Consider the following 21,954-nt stretch of genomic DNA (forward strand, 5'->3'; position numbering starts at 1 on the left):
GGACACTATTATGTCCAAGAGATGAAGGATGAAAAGGAGAAGATACAAAGTCATTGAGACTAGAAAACAGTACCCATCAGCCCACTCAAAAGCGGAGACTCGTCATCTGGGTAGTGGGAGAAAAGGTGTCCTATAGGCTTATCCTCAGCCGAAGTCTAAGGTTGCCTGATCATGGACCCTTAGGTTGAAGCATCCAACCCACAGAAGACAGAATGTGAGCAGACAGGGCAAAAAAGAAAAGTTGCAGTGCAGAAAATAAAGGAAAAAGTGCTCCTAGTGATTAAAAATGCCTAGTTTGATGACATAAGGTAACTTTATTAGATTTGACCATCAAATTGGCATCATTAAAAAGCAGTATGCTGATAGCATGGAAGAAATTGCTATCTATCATGCGTGTTACTTGGTCGACATGTTTCAGCCTTTAACGGCTTTCTTCAGGACCTATGATGAGCTACCGCAACACATACTTATCGTGAATAACGACCAATGTCCCATGGATTTCAAAGGAAAAAGGTGTATATATCTTAACATGATGTCCTATTTTTTGTTTCCTACACTGTTTATACAGGAGAAGATACACCTTTTTCCTTTGAAATCCATGGGACATTGGTCGTTATTCACGATAAGTATGTGTTGCGGTAGCTCATCATAGGTCCTGAAGAAAGCCGTTAAAGGCTGAAACATGTCGACCAAGTAACACGCATGATAGATAGCAATTTCTTCCATGCTATCAGCATACTGCTTTTTAATGATGCCAATTTGATGGTCAAATCTAATAAAGTTACCTTATGTCATCAAACTAGGCATTTTTAATCACTAGGAGCACTTTTTCCTTTATTTTCTGCACTGCAACTTTTCTTTTTTGCCCTGTCTGCTCACATTCTGTCTTCTGTGGGTTGGATGCTTCAACCTAAGGGTCCATGATCAGGCAACCTTAGACTTCGGCTGAGGATAAGCCTATAGGACACCTTTTCTCCCACTACCCAGATGACGAGTCTCCGCTTTTGAGTGGGCTGATGGGTACTGTTTTATAGTCTCAATGACTTTGTATCTTCTCCTTTTCATCCTTCATCTCTTGGACATAATAGTGTCCTCTATCAAGATCAACTGTGTGGTCTGCATGCATCTTTGGATACCACTTGGGTCCATCTTTCTCACTCAGACTTAGAGTACCTCCTGTGTTTTTTCGCGCCCAAAGAAGTATACAAACTATTGTGCAACCGTAGCAAAAACACAATCAAAATAAACTCTGAGATACGGTTTTCATAAAAGTCTCCCACCCTCCCTATGATGGATAAAAATGAGGGTCAACTCATTGATTCTGTAGCAGCTCTCAAATGCCTGTGGGGCACCGTATCTTAATAAAACCCAGGGCTACAACTAGGTAAAAGAACTTGACAAATATATCACACTATATTCACTGACTTCCCTTACTGAAATGACAGCCACCTCCTTACCAATTCCAGTTGGCCTTGTTAGAGTGTTTGTACTAATTAGAAAAATAATTCCTAATTCAAGTAAGCTTAAGTTAGCAGGACTAGGCCACAGCCTTCTTGCATTGACATCTATTCATATTTGTAGAACGAAGTGTGCAAATGTATTTTATGTGAACGATCTTATCCACTTGCATAAGTTTGTCTGCTCTTCTATGTCAGGAAATCAGCGAAATAGAACCGTGATCCATGGTCTCCATGTTAATAGATTGTATTGTGGGGTTTTTTAGGAAGCCATGACTAGGATGTTCCTGTCTTTGTAACGTTCAAAGTCCTTTACATGAGTGTTTCTTAGGGACCATTCATTGCTTGAACTGTCAATATCAGCATTACATAAACGTCCTGTCATTTCCTTTATTTGCTATGCGCTCCTTCCTTATTCATTAATATGCAGTAGAAGTATGTGTTTTTAGATGTATCTTAATGTTTTATGTATTGGAATATTCGTTGGCATACTAGAATGGCCAATTCAACCTTATGTCACATCTCACTACTGAAGGTTTGTGGCTTTTCAGTATAAAACCTATGCGTTTTTGGGATATGTCCCATGATAGACTTTGCCTTTTTAATCTGATTTACACTTAAGTCTTTTCTGGCTTTCCTTTGGAGGCAGACTTCGTGTTGGTCCTCTTGCTGAATTATATTTGGTTCCGACTGTTTACCTTTTTTGGAGGTTACCTTGTACTGATCCTCTCACATTATTTGATTTTGATTTACTATCCAGACATTTTTAGAAATTGATTAACCTGGTTTGCCTTATTTAATCTTAATTTTGAATTAAGCTACATGGCTTAATTTAGAACTCTGGCCTGCATACGTTTGATTCACTTGGACTCAGTCTTATGAAGACTCAGATATTCCTACATATCGACCTTTCCTAACTATTTTATTTAATTATTTTAATTAGAGCATTAACAGGCTTGAATTAAGAAAAAAAAGAAATGCATACTCAACGTAAACTACAACAAAGTATAAACATTAGGTGTATCACCCAATCCCAGATTTGCAATTAAACAGGCTATTTTATAACCATTAAATCCATGTCCTTGCTCATCTTGTGCTCAGAACACCTCATTCAGAACAAATTCCTAAGATTTTTTTTCTCCAGCCTCAGTCTAAACCATCCAAACCACCTTGTTCTTGTCGACTTATGCACATGGCTAGAGAAACAAGAATGACTCTCAGCAAAAGGACTTCTATCAAGCTTTCAAGTTTTGGAAGTGAAGTTTATTACCAACCCGGTGCACTGTGCCGTACACATGCATGACTGTTTTTCTGTGGCACTAGCATAACTACTTCAAAACCTATACCTATTAACAGGAGCAGGTGTCTTGACATCCCTTTCAGTATAATTTTTTCAGAATATTGCAAATCCTAAAAGACTGCTACATACATGAACCCTAGAATGTGTCCCGGAAAAGCTGAATTGGACACCATGGAAACTCTAGTAACAACCAGAAAGCCAGTCCCTGAAGCCTTTATCTGCATGACATCAGAATTTTCAAATTACAGTGACTGGCTTATGCCAGTCTTCAATTAGACACAAGAAAAACTCATACTTATCTCATCAAGTCGATAAATTGGTTTACCAATTTGCCTGCAGTCCTCAAAGCTATTAACAGTGCACTTTGAATGAAGGAAAACACTAGCCCAGGAAAGAATAACCTAATACTCTTATCAACTCCACATCTACAGATCAACCTTTGGAAAAAAAGAAAAATAAGTTACACTTAACCTTACCTTTGCATCATGACTTGGATGAGGTTTTCAGAATAGTCTCTGAAATTAAATCATTAAAGTTAACGTACTTCCCCCCCCCACCCCCCCCCCCACAAATTCTCTGAGGCTTTGGCACCTAATTTTGTACAAAAATCAAATAGACCTACTCTGAAAATATCAGATTAAGTATTTAATGAGCTAGGATTTCTTTTAAGATACTAGCTCTCAAACCTGTTGCAGAATCCGCACTAATGCTTACAAGTAGGTCGTTGACCAAGCGTATTATGCCAAAAAAACTCAAATGTAATTTTTTTCCAATATCACTCTCACTACATTTGTCATACGGAAAGAAGTCAAATGATCATTTGTGAAACCTTCTGACGAACCCAGTCTGGACGGAAATAGCCCTGCAAAGCAAAGGCTAACAGATGCTAGTGAAACTAATCAAAAAGGTAGACTACAAGCAAATACAAGAATGCATTGGGAAAAAAATCTGATGCACAGCCAGTCTACTGCTCTTCTAGAAGGGCAGAATCTATCCTAGTATGTGCAGTGAACTACGAACACAGGTTGATACTCTATATACCACCCAACACCACTGGCCAGACAGAAAAATATAGGCATCCAAAATATGTTGGACTGAATTTCCTTCTTCTTATCCAATCAGAGCAACATCTTGCTGAGACCTTTTGTCTCCAATTCCTGCCACTTGGGTACCAGCGTTCCCATGGGCTCAACCATCTCTTCCTCTAAATTTCAGCATATTCACTAGTCCTTTTCATGGACTGACTGAGCCATTTGGCCCGACCTACTACACTTGTGTTTATGGCCCATAGATCCTCCTCAAATTTAAGAACCCCAGTTGCACCATGGCATCCAGATTAACACATCACCCATCTCGGTGAAAGACTGAATGACAGGCCACCATCGTAGGTTCAACCAGGATAAAACAAAATCCTTTAATATGGAAACTGGCCACCAAAAGAGAATCCTGGTCTGGCCTGCAGACCAAGGAGAAGTGCTCCCAGCAGTGCGGTATAAAATTAAGGTACATTCCTAGCTTCAGTTTTTACTCTTCAATCGCATGAAGACTCTGCAGGGAAATCTTCATATAGGTTCTACATGTTAAGGCAGATTATTCCCCACCTAGCTTTTCCCCCTAAAGCTCAAGCCACAGCTTCTCCTCCGCTCTTACCTGGACTACACAAACTGACGTTACTTAGGAGCCCAGAAATCTCTCCTAAATAAATTACAATAGGTGCAAAACTATGCAACCAGTCTGTTCCTAAACTTGAATCTCTGGGACCACATTATGCCCTTCACTGTGACCTTACACTGGCTCCTAGTGTTGAGTCATATCTTTCTCAAAGCACTATGCATAACACATAGACCGTTGTATGTCCTAGGAATATTCCTATAACAGTAACTGAGTGACTGAAGCTCCTAAGTGATATCTGGGTACCCTTTAAGAAATGTGTATCATTCATGGGACCGGCAACCAACAAAGCAACTGAATTAGAATACAACTGGAACCAGGACCGTAACAATTTTAGGTGAAGTAAAAGAGCGTTAAGTGCACTGTTGTCTTTCGCATACCCTTTAAGCATAAGTAGTCACACCAGTAGTGCCACTTTAGCTGCAACACTTCCAAACTAGTATGTGCATTGAACCCAACTATTCACGCACAAGTAATAGTACATCCGCACTTGAACATTAGACTATGCAGGTCCACAAGCATTCCATCCGGACAGTTGCAGTGCTGTGATGCCTCACTAGTAGCAGTTGCACACTATACTAGGTCCAGGTAACAGAACATTAAATCGGTTCCATTCCAGGATATTTTGGCGGCTGACAAATAACCTGCTTTATACGTTGCTTTAGTTCGAGCCAACTGAGACTGCTACAAAACCTTAGCATTATGCCGCTATGTACACCAAGGCAAATCTGCAAAAATGTAGTCGTAAGTCTTTGATTGCAATCCATGTTGGAGTCCACCACACTGCCAACAGATAACAAATTGTAAAGTGCAAGGAGCTACATTGATAGGAGAGCAACCCTGGCGGCGCATTACCAATGTGAAAACGATAGACTGAGGAAAAGTGACATGTAATAAATGTTCAGTGTACAAAGTGTGAATTGCCTATGAGCACGCCAGTCAGAGAAACTACATGGTAATTGCTAATACTGGTCATTGGTTTGAACAATAAGCAGAACTTGCTCAAAGTGCAGCTGTAGTCTCTATTCTTGCTCTCCTATCCCTCAGCCTTTCTCCTGCTCCTCTTACTCTGACTGCTCTTCCTCTTACTGTCTTCTTTTTGGGCCCTGATGCCCCGTTGAAATGGTTGTTTCATACGGGCCTGTTGCTCTTCTATAGCATAGAAAGGCCCCCTGGGTCTTACCATTCCACAGGCCTACCTGTTGTTGTACCTTGCCATTTGATCGCGGCCGGCCTCTACGGGGTTGTAGGCGTGACGCTGTGTATAAATCTCCTCCTCTTCAATGCCATCTGCTATGCCTTTCTATCACGCGGCCGGCCCTGGATAGGGTTGTAGGCTTATCGCTGTGTATCTGCTTCCCTTGTGGAGTATGACCCTTTTCTCCTGCTGAAAAATAAAAACAGATTTGAAACAAAGTGCAGCTGTAAATCACTAAGAAATTAGAAGAACTCAGTGTTATGTACGACCTCCACGGCTGCCATCATGAAAATATTGACTGTATGGATACACTAATTACTATTTATGGAGTTGGATTCGTGGGTTGTTGATCGTTTAGCTGCTCCACACAGGCTCTTGTAATCCATGAGTTTGAATAAGTGTTGCAGCAGTCAGTAATTTTCTCCGACTTTGTGGTAGTCCGTGATCGTGAACAATAAAATTCAAGAGGTAAATGTTCTTTTGAAGTTATGTAAAGTGTAGAAAGCGGTTTTCTTCTGTGTTGGATGTTAGATCAGGGGCAGTACCCTGTCTCTGCAGATTGGCTGCACCTCGTCTTGTAAGCCACACACCCTAGAGCTAAAATGTTATTTGTACCCATGCTTGGAACAACAGAATAGATCACTGGTCACTCAGATGTGGAGGTTATCTTGCGGCTGCTCGCCATTAGAGAGTAAACGTTCAGTTTTACTGTGGAGATCCTGTGTCTTGTGATTGTATAGCAACAGGTATGTTTTTGTTAGCAACGTGCCTTGATAGCTGGCTGTTACCAGGGATTGTGTCCGAATTAACATATTTGCAAAAATGGTGATTGTAGAGTTTCTTTAATGATCCAGTATTAAATTAAAATTCAAAACAAGCTTTATTCGGTTAGTATACAACCATAAAAGCATTCTAAAATACATCAAATATAAAAACATTTAAACATTTATCATAAATCATCACAATGGGATATAAATAATTTATCACAGCGAAAATAAAATAAGTTAATGTAAGGTTCAATTGCAAGCTAGGTTATCACTATACATAAAGTACTAAGTGCATTTTGGGGAGAAGACCATATTTATCTTTGAAGCCACGAAAAAAGAAAAATTTCGCCTGGGAATTTAAAACACTAATTATGCTAAAAAAAGTTATAATTTCCGTAGACTAAAATCATTTCATTTACCTGCCCGATTCAATTACTACATTCCATATTGTCTCCTAATACCAAGTGCTACTTTAATGAAACTCATCATTGCAGTACAAACGGTAGAATTTTCCAAAACTTGCAAACACTCATATCCCTCTAGGTATGTACACAGAGAGATATATTTTTTAGTATTGGTCTCAAAAATCCCCTTCTCGGATCATTTTTTTTTTTTTTTAAACGTAGCTTATTGGATTTTGTACACAAAACCTACTTATGCAATACGAAACTTACAGTGCTCTCATCTCGTGAAGACGCTTTCCAGAATACCACAGTTCTTACAATCAACATGCCATATAAACAAGGCTTCAATTATTTCCCCCCAACATACTTCTATCTAACCCCTGTCTCCCATCCCCTCTCCCCCAACCCGTCACTGACGCCCGCTACCAAAGTGTGCCTCCTATTCAGCTGTGCCCAGGGAAATGCGTGAGTCCTCACAATTGATGCACTGGGATGGCCTAGGGTCGTACCTCAACTGGTATCAAATCTGCATCTTCAACCTGCGCCTCATGGTCCCATAAAGCCTGTACTAGTATTTCCCACTCTGTTGCTGCTTCCAGCATTTTATCATTCTGGAGCCTGCGCGCCTGCTGATATTTTAGTGTGCTTTCGCTACTGGCCCATTTGGTCAGTTCGTTCTGCCATCTACGGCTGCTAGGGCTCCCAGTCGCTTTCCAGTGTTGTGTAATCTCGCACTTTGCCAATATGAGTTCCAAGTCAATACATTTGCTAGTGTTCTTATTCTTAGGAGTGTGAGGGAACCAATGTAGAATACTGGTAGCCATTTCAAACTCGACCTGCCTCTCTCTTACCATATTTAGTGTGTCCCCCACCACTTTCCAGTATTGGCTCACTTCGGGGCATGACCAGAGCATATGCATCAGTTCTACCGCTGCTCTCCTACATCTGGGGCATGCGGCATCCTCCACCTAAAAAAATTTCTTCACCCTCCCTGGAGTTAAGTACGCTCGGTGTGGGATATAAAAGTCCACCAGCTGCAGCCTAGGGTTCCTCGTGCTCTTCCAGGCCCTCTTCACTATCTGTCCCCATGTTGCTTCAGGGATGGCCTTCTGCAAGTCTTCCTCACACTTCCCCTTCAAAGTGGCTAATGGCAGTACCGTCTCAGTGAGCATTCTAGAATATAAGCACCTAACCGCCTCGAAGGTACCTGCCTCCATCATAGCGTATTGGCAAGCACTCGTTGTCTTAGGTTCGTTTAGTCCTTCTCGCCAATATGCCTGCATCACTCTTATCACTGCAGCGTCCCCTCTAGGTAGATGAAATCTTTCTTGTAGTATCTGGAAGGGCAGTACTGTTCCATCTTCGAACAAGTCTCCCAGCATTTGGACTCCTGCCTCATCCCAAGCTTGTAGGTGCGACCAGTCACCCCCATGTGGTAATGCCGTCACCATTCCCAGGGGAATTTCAGGTGCATATGGGTGTAGGACTCCTGCTTTGCGTTGGGACCGGTTCCAGTACAACCCTAGTGTGTTTTCCTTTAGCGTTATGTGCCAGAGGCTCAGTTTCTGTTGTAGGGCTATGAATGATAAAACATGGCTTGGGGTTTCTCCCTTTCGCTTATGTTCCGGTCCCCGAAACACTCTTGCTATTTCTTGTGTAAAAATGTGCAATTGAGTGGCCAAGTAATAGAGCTCGAAATCAGGTACTGCCAGTCCTTCCTCCATCTTCGGTCTCATGAGTGTCATTTACGCCACTCTAAGTCGCCCCGAGCCCCAGAGGAAAGATACTATCAAAGATTTCAACAGTCTGAAGATAGTTACGTATCCACACTGGCAGTGTTCTGAAATAATACAGGAATCGCTATCATTTTTAATAGTGCTATGCGGCCTGATACCGGCAATGGGAGAGTGGACCAAAAGGACATACTGCCCCTCAATGCCCGTACGCCCCGCCCTATATTACCTTCCAGCAGGACTGCCTACTTTTGGTAGATATGCACCCCTAAGTAATTCAGGCAGTCCGGTTCCCACCGTACTGCCCGCAATGTGGTGGGCCGCGCCTCCCCCGTCGCACTGGGAATAAACAAGATTAGGACCAGTTTACTCTCAGCCCTGAAAGTTCCCCAAAGCTAGAGAGCAATCGCTCAGCCCCTACCATGGCTTCGGCAGCATCTTCGAGGAAAAGCAACAGATCTGCATACAGAGAGATATATTGCTGTCCGTTCCTACTACTCAATCCCTTGTAGTGGTCCCCCGTCCTTATCGTGATCGCTAGTGGCTCTACCGCTAAAGCGAATAAGAGCGGGGAAAGCGAGCATCCCTGCTTCGTACCTCTCTCTACTGGGTATTGCGAGGACACCAGGGTTCCCACCTTCACTCTGGCCATCGCAGATGTATATAGTACTTTCGTCCATCGCAGGTACCCATCACCCAGACCGAATCGTCCTAGCACTTTGTACAGATATTCCCATTCCAAGCTGTCAAAGGCCTTTTCAATATCCACCAACAATACCATCGGCTGCCAGGCCATCGGGCAGTCTTCCCCCAGTAGGCGCACCAACCGCCTGACGTTCGCAGTTGTATTTCGCGTCGGTATGAAACCTGCCTGGTCCTCATGCACTAGTGTGGTCATATGCTGTGCAATCGGGTCGCTAGGATGCTACTCAAAATTTTGTAAGCAGTAGTTAACATTGATAAGGGTCTGTAAGAAGCTGTGTCCTTGCCTTCCCTCCTCGGTTTCAGCAGCAGTATTACTAATGCTTCCCGCATCGAATGCAGCAATCGCCCTACTGTTTTCGCCTCCTTGTAAACTTTGTGAAGTCTGGGTGCAAGTAGGTCAATATATTTTGCGTAAAACTCTATGGGTAGGCCGTTCAGCCCCCGGAGTTTTGTTTCGGGCCATTTTTTTTATGGCGCTCCGTATCGCTCCTATATCAATATTTTTCCCCAGCTCCTCTGCCTGCTTCTGTTCTAGCTCTGGCAGTTGGAGGTCACTGAGAAATACATCCACGGCCGGGCCCCCAATCTCTAATCTACGTTTGTAAAGATCTCTGTAGTACTGCTCAAAGCACTGCAATATCTTGTTTTGATTGTGCACTTCCTGTCCCCTCACAGTTTCCATAGCTACAATAGGGGAGTTCCTTTTCATGGGGTTGGCCAGCCAAGCCAACAGTGTCCCTGACTTATAACCCTCCGCGTGGGCCCTCACGGTGTATGCTTTGTAGTCAAAGCTACGTAAGCGTTCCACTTCTGCTGCTACTGCTTCCTTAGCCACTCCAACTTGCTCTTGTAGTTCTGGACGGCCCGGTCGTAAAAGCTCTAACTGCCGAAGCGCCCCATCAGCTCTGTTCAAGTCCCCCAGCAGCGTCTTCCGCACTCCCGCATACTTCCCTTTGCAGAGCCCCCGGACAACCACCTTGAAGGCATCCCACTCTAGCTCCCGCGTCGTAGCTGTCCCGGCGTTCTCTATAAAATACAGAGTAATCCCTTCCTCTAATGCGGCCTGAAAGAGTGGGTCCTTCAGTGTCTCAGGGCGTAATCTCCAGGTGGGAACACATGTAATTCCCGGCACCCACTGTATTGTGATCAATAAAGGATTATGATCCAATATTGTTCTGGTGAGATATTCGGAGTGGGCTACAGTCGATGGCACTCCTTGAGAGCACAAAATTGCGTCCAGGCGCACGTGAAGTTTATGCATGCCCGAAAAATAAGAGTAATCTCGGTCCAGTGGGTGCTGCGCACGCCAGGCATCAAACAGACCCCACCGTGTCTGCCAGTCCAGTCTCCCTTTCGTTAGTCTGTGTACTGGGGAATCAGCCAAGGGTGGGTGCGATCTATCTAGTGAGGTGTCCATTACAGAGTTAAAGTCTCCACCCATCACCAGCGGACCTGCTAAGTAGTGTGCCAGTGACCCCGATATCCTTATCACAAAGCTCAATTGATCAGTGTTTGGTGCATATAGGCTACAAAAGGCAACCTCTCTACCCCACCACCTGCCCTACATAGCCACAAACCTGCCCTCTGGGTCTATCGTCTGCTTAATTAGTTGGAAAGGGACCCCAGCCCTGATCCATATCAGTGCCCCCCTAGCATAAGCGGAGTACGTGGTATTATAAACTTGGCCTCTTCATCTGCGCTGCAGCGCTGTCCCCTCCGACTTCGTCAAGTTTTTCCTGTAGCAATACAATGCGTATTCACCTTCTAACTAAGTAAGCGTGGACTTTGTGTCTTCTTGTCATGGTATGGAGACCCCACACAGTCCAGGTAATGCATCTCGTGTCAGTAAAATCATCCATAGTCCCACAGTGCCCCTCGCAACTCTCCTAGCAATATTCCACCTCTCTTCGGTATATCAGTGACAGTCCCTCCCGTTCCCTTGTTCAAACATCCCTGAACTTTGCCACCCCCCAGAACAGGACCTAGCTTCAGAACTCTAGTTCCCATCCAAACAAATACAACATTCAAACATATCTCTAAGTCCAACAGTCGTAACTGCTGGCATCTCTTAAGGGCAATGAGGGGAAGCCCACAGCCAACCAGTGGTCCTACTCTGCAATGAGTCTCGCCTATCCATGAGCCCTAGCAAATAGAGACAGCAACTCCCCCATGTGCACACCCGCCCCCCCCCCCCCCACCAAGCATCGCACAACCAGCCTCCCTTGTTAAGTCCTCTGTGGAAGTCCTTTCAGTTCTAGGTGCAAATCTTGGTAGCTGCGCGCCTCCCTCTATTCTGCATCCAGCATGCAGTCTGCGGTCGCTGGTGTTACTGTCAGTAGCTGCACTCCGTCCTCCTCAGAGTGATCCGAGTTAGTTCCAGCGTTCTCTCTCTGATCCCGTACCATCTACAGAAGGGGCCCCCAATGCAGCCGATAGTGTGGACACTGCCGCAAGAGCACCTTTTTGCTCTGCCGCTGTTTGAGATGGGGACGGTCTCCTTAATCCCCGCTGACTATTTTGGAGCCGTCTCAACTTCCACTGCGGCATGCCCTCAGTGGCAATCTGTAGTTCTTGTTTGCCACTGTATCGTCCAGCTTTGTATGTTTCCCGCCAGGTAGAGGCGTCATCCGGGGTGTCGAAAAACCAGGTCTTGTCATCAACTACAACCTTCAGCCTGGCCGGAAATAGAAGTGAATACTGCAGTCCCTCATTGCGCAGTTCCCTTTTAACTGCCAAAAAGGAATTTCGGCGGCACTGGGTTTCGTACGTGTAGTCAGGAAAAATGTTAACTGTACAATTGTCAACCTGAAAGGGACCACTCACTCTTGCCTTCTGGAGGATCAAGTCCCGGTCTCGGAAATGCAGCAATCGTGCTACCTCTGGTCTTGGTGGACGGCCTTGCTGAGGTGGTCGAGCCGGTACCCTGTGTGCTTGCTCTAGCGTGTAGAAAGCCGACAGGCCCTCTGGCACCACCACTGTCTTGAGCCAAGTTTCCAAATACAACACCATGTCCGATCCCTCAATTTTCTCCGGCAGGCCTACTACTCGTATGTTCCATCTATTCCGGCCCTTGGCTTCTTCCGCTCTCCTTTCTAGGGCACCCACTCGATCGAGGACGTTATCCAGGGCAGTTCTAAGGGTCTGTTGTGCCGGTACAATTGTTTGGAGTGTGCTTTCCACATCTGCGACCCTGTCGGAAAGTTTCCCGTGATCAGCTCGGAGCAATCCCAGACCCGTGGCCACTTGCGCTATATCCTGCTGGAGCGCCGTGCGTGAGTCTGATATAGCTGATAGGATCTTATCTAGTTGTTGCTGCAGGTGGTGATCTCTCACTGATTCGTCCTCCCCCTGGTCCTTTCTTTCAGGTGTATCCCCTTCCTCCGGTTGTTGCGTCCCACTCTTGGGTCCTTTCAATTTACCCATCTCTAGTTGGTCCTGTGGTGACTTGGGTCAACCTCGACCTAGGGGGCCTTCCCTATGTCTACCCCAGTCGCTCCCTCCGCGGGTTTACTTTCCAGTGCTCCTTCATGCGTGATACGTCTTCAATCAATCATCAGAGCCCATCCATCTCTATTTAGTTCGGCCCAGACACAATTCCGCTCTTAGGCCAGCTGTGTCGCAATCGGTCCACAGCAGTCATCGCAATTCACTCCTGCGGCTATGACCAGTTAGCCCCACTTCATATGAGTGTTTCCGGGGGGTTCTAAAGTTCGTATATCATAGGACCAAGTGCCCATCAGCACATAGTACCATAAGAGGCGAGATGTCACTCTTTCCCCAGAGCCCGACAAGGCGTTGGCATCGATACCTCCAACAGGCGGCGCCCACAACCACAGTTGTCACAGGTGACGCCAGCAGGATCCACCCTGTGGTCGGGGCTCCCGTCGGTTGACTTCTGAGAGGTGTCCTTCCCCTCCGTGCCGCTTCTTAGGCCTTCTCCGCAGCTCTATCAGGAGGTGGTGTCCTTAAGGCAACTGGGTGCCTAACTACACCATCCGGCTCTCCCAGCGTGGCGGGTACCAACCCCTCGGGGTGCCACAATCACCCCGGGCTTCACGGGTGCTCCCAGGCCTTCTGTTCACCTTGTTTTAGGGTCTGTCACGGTGCACTGACTATTCCGCTTTCCTCACTCCTCTGTCTTGTGGGGGGTGTAATCAGTAACCCTCAAAGTCTGCTGCTGATATTCTATCCGTTGAGGGGGAAGAGGAACGATCGGACTGCCCCCTGTCCAACCAGTCCATGATCTGCACCATGGGGGAATTCTTGGCTAGGTGCTGCTCCCCCGTGTGTATTGCCTGCAGGAGTTCGCTTTGTCTGCCCTAACTGCTGCCTCAGAGCTGTAGCGCAGTATAGGCTAGGCAGTTCAGGCTCTGGTGTTAAGCATCACCCGATGCTTCCGCTGCGTCCCACTTGCAATCAGAACCACCGAGAGCCGTGCAGCCACACACCGCTTCCCGCCGCTCCTCCTGTTAAGCGCTGGTCTCCTCTGCTGCGGTCAGCGCTCCTGTCTCCCCCCAGCGCTTACCACTATTCCGATGGCTTCATTGTCCTCTGTGTGTTTATCGACCGCCACGTTGTGTATGCACTCGCTGCACGGGTCTTTCCGATGCGGTAGTCTCTCTACATGTCTCTACTTGAAGCAACGGGGTGATCTCCCATATCAACCGCGTCGCGCCTCGGTTCAGGTTCGGGGATCTTCAAGTCCGCGATACAGCCGCCATCTTCCTTTGTATGTCGCGGCCCCCCGGCTCACCGTCGCCTGACGAATTAGCCGGTTCCCAGCCTTCCACGATTTCCGATTTTCGGACCCAGAGGGGAACAACCCCTTCCCTCATCTCGGTGGCAAGTGGGGAGTTCCGAGCCTCAGTCAATCAGGATAAGTGATGGCTCGGAGTCGGAGCCCTGCTTTCAAGCAGCCACTATCATTGGCTGCTAACCACGCCCTCTCCTCTTCTCGGATCATCCTAGTGTTCAAAAGAGTGTAAGGTGCATAGTGATCTGGGGAGTACTGTTATCACAGGGACAGAAACTAAGGGTTTCCGCCCACCCGGTTTGCCTAGGAAAAGCAAGCAAAAAGTGCAATGTACCAAGGCGAAATCTGTTTAAATAAAAACGCATCTGACAATTTGTAGAAAAGGCTAGATAGTACTGCTGGTTAGGCAAAAAGGCACATTTCGGTCCAGACACCTCTTGCTGAAAATGTTTCACATGTGCCCAGTCCCTGTATTGCTTCTTGATTATGCCTTTGGCATTTATGGGGATCTTTGTCAGATTTTCATAAAACTCACCCAGCCCAAGGTCATATAATCTTTCCTTAACATACCGAAATCAAGGAATAGTTATCACCTTATCAAGGTTAAGGCAGTCTTCCATTATTTCCCTAGTAAACTGTAGTTCTTATTTCAACCAAATTTTAGACCATAAAATCAAAGGGGCAGAGCTTATACGGTCCTCCAGATAATCCAACCCTATCTCTTGATGAGAGAAAGAGGTGGCCGTACTGGTTGGGATCATCAGTAAGCGTTTTATGAATTTATTTTCTACCACTTGTAACGAGCAGCTTTTTTGATGACCTCAAACCCCTGCCCCTTTTGATGCCGCCAATACACATTTTGCATTATATAGAGTGACAAGCTGAGTCACAGGCCTATGACCTAGCTTACATGGAAACCTAAAAAGCCCCTCTGCTACTCTATTGTTTTGTTGGGCCCTCATTGTAATTAAAAAGTTCGATTTAAGATCCCTGCTGAACGTATTTCCTAGATATGTAAAGTTTTCCACCCTTTCAACTGGTTTGCCTCTAACATTAAAACTCCTAGATTTTGCGTGTTTCGAGCCACAGACCATTACATAAGACTTTGAAAAATTAACCTTTAAGTAATGATCCAGTAGGTTGTAATGAGTGGCCTTGGATTTTTCATTGTCTTAGAGACTGACTGGGATAGGTATATATACTAGAAGTGTTATTGTGAGCGATTACTTTTGTTTTATATTTTGAGAGCTGTGATTGTTACGAGTTTAAAGAAGTGTGGGATGTGTGCTGTTCTTTTTATGTTAGGCCCTTGCTACTTCGATTACCAGTTGTAAAGTTATGGTGAGAGGCATTATGCAATTTTTTCTCCATGGTACTAAAAGTTGTTGAGTAAACATTTATAGTAACATTAACCGTGTGTTGCTCTAGGTGTAAAGAGGCACAGGTTCAGAAGCAAGAGGTGAAGGTGAAGAGCAAAACTGAGCAGGCGGTGAAGAGCAAAACTGAGCAGGCGGTGAGGAGAAAAACTGAGCAGGCGGTGAAGAGTACCTTAGGAACAGAGAAATGTGTGAAACGTAGGAGTCTTCCAAAACCTGGCCATGTGATAAAGCGCTATCAAGGTACTTATAGTTGTGCTGCCTAATGTGGTGTTTTATTCTCATCCAGCATCGTTCTCTGCTTTAATATTTTGTACAGTGCAAAAAAACGATGGATTTGGGCCCAGATCTTCGGACTGGGGTGAATGTGTGACATTGATCCACATTCGGTCCATCACCTGTTTTGTTTGTTAATATTTTGTACAGCGACTCCTTCACTTCATCCTCGTCCCATTCGTTAGTCAGGTGACCTGCTTGAGTAAAAAATTCACTTGTTGTGGAAAACTGCTTCTGAAAGGTCCGTATTAGAAATGCTTCATCAGACATATTCTGTTTCCAACCATCAGCCTATCGATTTTCAGTTCGTGACGTCTGCTAAGAAAGCAATGTGATGAAGGTGAAGATTACAAATAAGGAATCTAGACCTTGGTCAGGCATTAAAAAAAAGTGATTTAAGTCGTTCAGAATACATATAAACTGTTTGATCGTGTAGCTTAGTCATGTGGTCTCTGGTAAACCATCTGTTAGGTCGGTGTTGTTTTAAGAGTTTAAACCACTTTATGTGCATGTTCTCCACCCTAAGCCCCTTACTATGCTGCTGACCGCGCGACACGCAGGGGAGCATGGGCGGGACAGCGCCCTAGTCCCACACGACGGGCGAGCAGAGCCCTTAGCATGGACCCCTCCCTGAGGCGTCCTCCCTGCGCTAGTAGCCAATAGGGAGGGCTCACCTCGGGTTGGGGGCGTTCCTCGCAGTATATTATGGCGCAGCATCTTGGCTCTGCCTATCTTCCCGCGCCAGGATTCCCCTAGGCTTTGCGCTGATCGTCGCAGCGTAGTCTCCTGCTAACAGCCAGGTATGCGCTGCTCTCTTCCCTCCCCCCCCCCCCCCCCCCCGGCCTTGTCCCTGGGCATGACCAGGTTGCACGAGGCCCTGGTGGCGAGCACACGGGGGAGGAAGAGGTGGCCACGCTAGTGTGCGTGCGGGCGGGCGCACCTTAGATAAGCTCGAGATCGGGGCGGCAGGGGGAGGTTCAGCCGTCCCGGGCAAGCATGCACGGCGTCGCACGTGGTCGGGGTACCGTGCTGGGATGTATTGCTGACCTTAGGTGCCCCTCATTGGGGTAATTCCTTGGCTCGACCGAGCGTGGTGCTCGCTCCCATCCATTGCTGTCTCAGGCTATCGGTTCAGGCCATGCCGGCGCAATACAGTGGGACTTGTTAGAGCAGGAATAGAGCCTGGGCACTATCTCCCGGACGCAGAGTCTCCTGCTAGGGTCCACGAAAGGTCTGTGTGCGATAACACCAGGAGACTCGGGTGCGGCGCCCTCATTCTGGTACTCTTGCAGAGACCTGGGGCACAAGTCTGGTGATTGCCCGGTGCTCCTCGCGCCAGCTCCCCCCTATATGGAGGTCGCATTAGGGCCGGCCGGGCGGGCGGCCCGCATAGCAGCGCGCCACTCGGAATGAGAATAGGCATAGCGAACCGCTCCCGATAGGCTGATTGGGGGGCAACCTGGTCCGTGTCGCGGAATTCATGGGTTATGCACCCTGAGGAGGAGAAACGTCGGCTGGCTCCTTTTCCTGGCATGGCCGTCATCGCCCCCTCCTGCTCACATTTTCAATTTGCGCCCCTTACTATGAATTTAGGTATTTGTCATGGCATTGGACAGCTTTCATTGCGAACACTTAAGAGTATTTGAGGTGGGGGGAGGGAGCTTGTACCTGTCTTTTCAATAAATGTATCCGTTTAGACGGTTGAGGACCGGCTGAAAAAACGTTAGATCATGCAAAAAAGAGTTGATACTTCCACTAAGAAAAGTCGAGCTGTGGTGAGTGGGGAGTCGAAAAATCTTGTGTTCTCCAGGGTTTGATTCCTGCGGTATGGACTGGGTACTTTTCCTGAACTCCTGGTACTTTGGTTTGCATCTTAGTGCGAGTTCCAATTAATTTCAAAGTCTGCTACCCAGAGTTGTAAAGTTTCATCCTATGTATTTGATTTCCATTTGTTGATATTTGCAATCCCTTAGCTCAGTTTAAGGATTTAACCTGTTCCATGTCAGAATCCATTATTTGGACCAAGCAGAAGTACCAGAATATAAAGAACCAGCCCATTGGATGAGCTACTCATTACTAACTTGAGGCGACTAGAAAACTGTCATTCAACCCAGTCCTGTGCTTGGTATAGTAAGGGTAGAGCGTTACCAAAATTCTTTGCTCAGAAGGCAATCATTTTCTAAGCTTGAAAGTTTTTAAAACTAATTTTTTCTTTCAACTTTTTATTATATCCTCTTTTGAGCACCGCAGTTTTTTAATTTGTTGCATCATATGTATTTTGAAGGCATTTCTGGATTTCTTCTGGCCATGTAGATTCTACATCAGTGAATGCGCTCTTTTCTGAGGAAATATGACTTTGTGTTTTTGTATTTCAGATACTTTCACTGTTAACTACCCCCAAATTATATCTTTTTGTTTGCCGAAAAAGGCAAGTTCCTGCTATCTTATCCCATTTTCCTCTCAAGGTAGTTTTTTTTAAAATCCTTAGTGAAAGCACACTAAAGAAAACAGCTAGTCTTGCTCAAATAGATAATGCCTGAAGATCCTTTGACTACATAGTGTTAACAAGGGTACTTCAATTTCTACATTGATTTTTTTGTGTGGGGAGGGGGAGGCAAATCTTGCTGTGGAATTATCAAACTAAAAGCAACAGTTTAACTTGACACAGAAAAAGCCGCTGTTAAAGCTTTGTACATTAAGGGTTCCACTATGATCAGTACCGATGGGTGTTTTGACATCTTAGTTCTGTGGGGCAACATTATTTTCTGTCATAGATGTACTGTTTGGTGTTCAAGGATGCAGTGAAATATTTTTGACAATCCTCATAATGGACTGAGGTGGAGTGGATTCACATCCAGACTCCTGAACCCGAAAACAATGTTTGAAGAGCAAGCTGGCTATTAAACAGAGGAGTTGAACCATGTGTGAAAACTGGAGAAAACTCTTCTTTTGAGTTGGTTCCTCTGTCAACATGAAGCTGTCTGAGTGATCTCTTGATTTCCTTGGAATGAAGCAGAGAGCTACTCCATAATAAGGCATAAGTGTTCAAAAGACACATACAACAAAATGTTTTAGTTGAGGATGTATTATCTTAGGCCCAAACTAATTATTTGGTTCCAGTGCCAAATTCTCTGGTTGGTGTAGATTCTTGACAGTGTCTAATATGAGCTGTACGACCATGCAGTATGTGATTTGTATGGGCAGGTAGAGCATGGCATCAGAGGCTGTTCATTTTACTGTCTGCTGGACTCTACTTCTGAGGACGCCCTGATCATGGGAACTTAACTTGCTGGATGTTGACTGCATTTTTAAACAAAGATTTACTTCAGTTCGCAGCACTTCAAAACGAATATCGACTAACTGGGTCAGAAACGTACTGTTACCTTCAGATCTGACATGCAATCACCTCTCTGGTTCCTAAGGGGGAGACTCTGCCTGAGGCCTCCCCACTGGAGGACAGACTTTTGACTGACCCCCTGACCAGTAAGGTGATCTCGCTCACCTACCGTAAACTTTTGAACAATCAGCCAGACCCGTTAGCCCAACTTCACCAACAGTGAGAAACTGACCCTGATTACTTAGAGGATGATGACTGGAAGGAGGCCCTCTCCTCCCCCGGGTGGTTGCCATCCCCATGCGTCTACGACTGGTCCATCAATGGCCACCAGCATGATACGTGAAAGAGAAGAGGCAGCAGAACAAATGTTTAATGAGGAAAGCTTGAGAAATACGGGGACTAAATAACACAATGAGAACAAAGGAGACTGACATTTATGAAAAATTTAAGTTACTAGAAAAACTGCAGCGGAATGAGCTTACTAAATGGTGGGAAGTGATATCATGATCAAAATGTCTGGATGTCGGAAGGATCCCAAGAGGCCTGAGGATTTTAGTTTCACCAAGCTTAGAAAATCCAGATCCTGAGATGGAGTGGGCATCCAGTAATTTAGAGGCATTGGCAAGGCTGGTTCAGATCCTGATAAATTATGCTGATAAAGATAGGATAGGAATATTCAAACTAATTGAGGAGTGGAAGGTGCAGAAATTTACAATGGACAAGATCAATTACGAATGTGGCCACATTTTCACCTTTGCAAGGAGGTTTGAGGATTTAGGAAACAGCAGCAAAGTGAAGGGAATATCGGGCAACAAGAATGCAACAGACCGAGACAGAGTTAAGCTCTGAAATTGAAACTGATAATCAAGATCTCAATCAACCAAAGGGGGCAAGTGGAATCTCAGGAACAAAAATAGCCTCAATCACTGCTGAATTGGATTTTTTATGGTTAGACCGCAGGCAAACCTTAGAGCTGAGAAGTTCGAGACCTCCAAACTTAAGAAAAGAAATGAAAGGTGACAAAAGTAACGTAAAAGAGACAGGAAAAGTAAACCGAAATGTCCATGACATTCTTGTTTTTTTCAAACAAGGGGTACCAGGCCACCAATTTCAGTACTGCTAATTAATACTGCAGATTCAAAATACAACGCAAAAAAACATTACTTTCATATTTGTATTGATTCAACTTCATTTCAAACAACTGTTCATTACTCTTGATGCATAGGAGGAATACACATTTCATTCAGTATATTGTGCGACTCAAAATTGTATGAAAAACATTTTTCAAAAACATATTATAATCAAAAACAAAGACAAAACACTGTTGTATTTGCATCAATTATTTACACCAGTCCAAAATGTCAACAATTGCCTGCCAAAATTCAAATTCTATGTGGCACTATGACAGGCAGGCTGCGGGGATTTTTTTTATTTTATCAAAGTTCGCTCTCGGGGTATGTTTCAATTATGACACCCTCACTAGAGTCCCATTCAATGTTGGTCCCTCGCAGATGATTAAAGACGTGCCGACGCGTTTCCAATCCCCTTCTGCATTGGGGGATTATCATCAGGGCTTTAGACCACGGTGTAATCCTGGTAATTAACTAAAATAATTTATAATGTGTAGCGCCCTTCTTTGCCTCTCCTTATCAAACTTTTAAATAAACCAACCCACTAAGTACATACCAAGAGTACCTTATAGCTTATGATGGGGTTCTTTTAAAGGTCCATCTTCTGTCCCTAAACACAACCATATTGATTTTATATAAGTTTGAGTCTGACGTTATGGGACAATCTTAACTACTATAATTGTTTTTTATGACTTAGAGTTGGAAGCACTTACTGGAGTCTTCGTACATCTATTTCGATGACTCCCCACTTGTTTTCGTGTTTCCAGACACGGTCAGCTTAGGACGTTTTGAATCCACCCTGCAAACAATTAAATTGCCATTGTGTATACAGAACAAAGTTGCTTACTGTTTGTGTCCTGGGAAGAGCTTTCCACAGCATTTCTCTTACTTGTATGAAAGGTTCCTCTTCTACCAGATGAATTGTATCCTCATCTAAATTTGGGGCAGCATAATTTCCTGTCGCAACCAAACAGAGGAAACGTTTTTTTTTTTAAACGCAGTGTAAATGGAAAGCTATTTGTTTAAATGTGCGCTTTCATCGTCCTTATTAATCTATCTGCTGCAGCCCATTATGTTATTACATTGCACGTTGTCGCAATGGAGTACTTGAACCACTGTGACATTTTTGTTCTGTATGGCAGTTTCACCGCCCGTCTACTTCACATTCATTAACGGTGTTTGCGGCGGGTTTCACTTACTTTGCAGCTGTGTTTTTCTGGCATAGATTCAGTCTTCTCTCACCAAACGTGCATCACTCGATGCTTGTGCTGTCTCTGCCTTTATGCGTGTCACCATAGTGTTCCTTGTCCCTTTGGATTCTGGGACTTGTGGTTCCAATGTTCAAGTTTGTGCTTGGTTCAACTCGCTTAGCTCATTCAATCCTCTTATTGTACAATGGAAATTTAGAATTAGATAAGCTTCTTTTTTAGCCAGCATATTTTCTAAATTGCCTCCACGTGGGGGCAATTTAATACCAGATAGTACAGTCCATTGAAAGTCTCTTTCTGAATGTTGTTGGTCAACAAAATGTTGCACCATTGGGGAGGTCAGTGCTTGATTTTTGATGCGCGATCTATGTTGTACGATTCGCTGGTTCACCTGTTGGGTCGTTTTGCCAATGTATATTTGAGAACATGGGCATTTAATCGCATAAATGGTATTCCTAGTTTTACAGTTGGTGAACTCCTTGTGTGTCCATTTAATGCCGTCATGTATAAACTCATGGCCCTCAATTGTCGAACTGCAGACGTAGCAGTTCCCACATTTTCTGTGACCTTGAATGGGGGGTAACTTCCACTGCGTTAGTGTTCGTCCCAAGTCGGCTCTGATTATTTTTTGGCCAATGT

General features: G+C 45.0%; 1 protein-coding gene across 1 annotated transcript in view; it reads left to right on the top strand.

The window, feature by feature from the left end:
• Positions 1–21,954, top strand: part of LOC147748524 (E3 ubiquitin-protein ligase TRIM39-like) — a 718,477-nt gene that overhangs the window by 622,020 nt on the left and 74,503 nt on the right. Inside the window, exon 6 of the mRNA XM_086936451.1 lies at positions 15,417–15,607. Within this exon, the coding sequence (XP_086792577.1) occupies positions 15,417–15,607 (191 nt within the window). The remainder of the gene's footprint in view (positions 1–15,416; positions 15,608–21,954) is intronic.

Source organism: Lissotriton vulgaris, chromosome 1_1 (genome assembly GCF_964263255.1).
Source record: "Lissotriton vulgaris chromosome 1_1, aLisVul1.2, whole genome shotgun sequence".
Classification (NCBI taxonomy): domain Eukaryota; kingdom Metazoa; phylum Chordata; class Amphibia; order Caudata; family Salamandridae; genus Lissotriton; species Lissotriton vulgaris.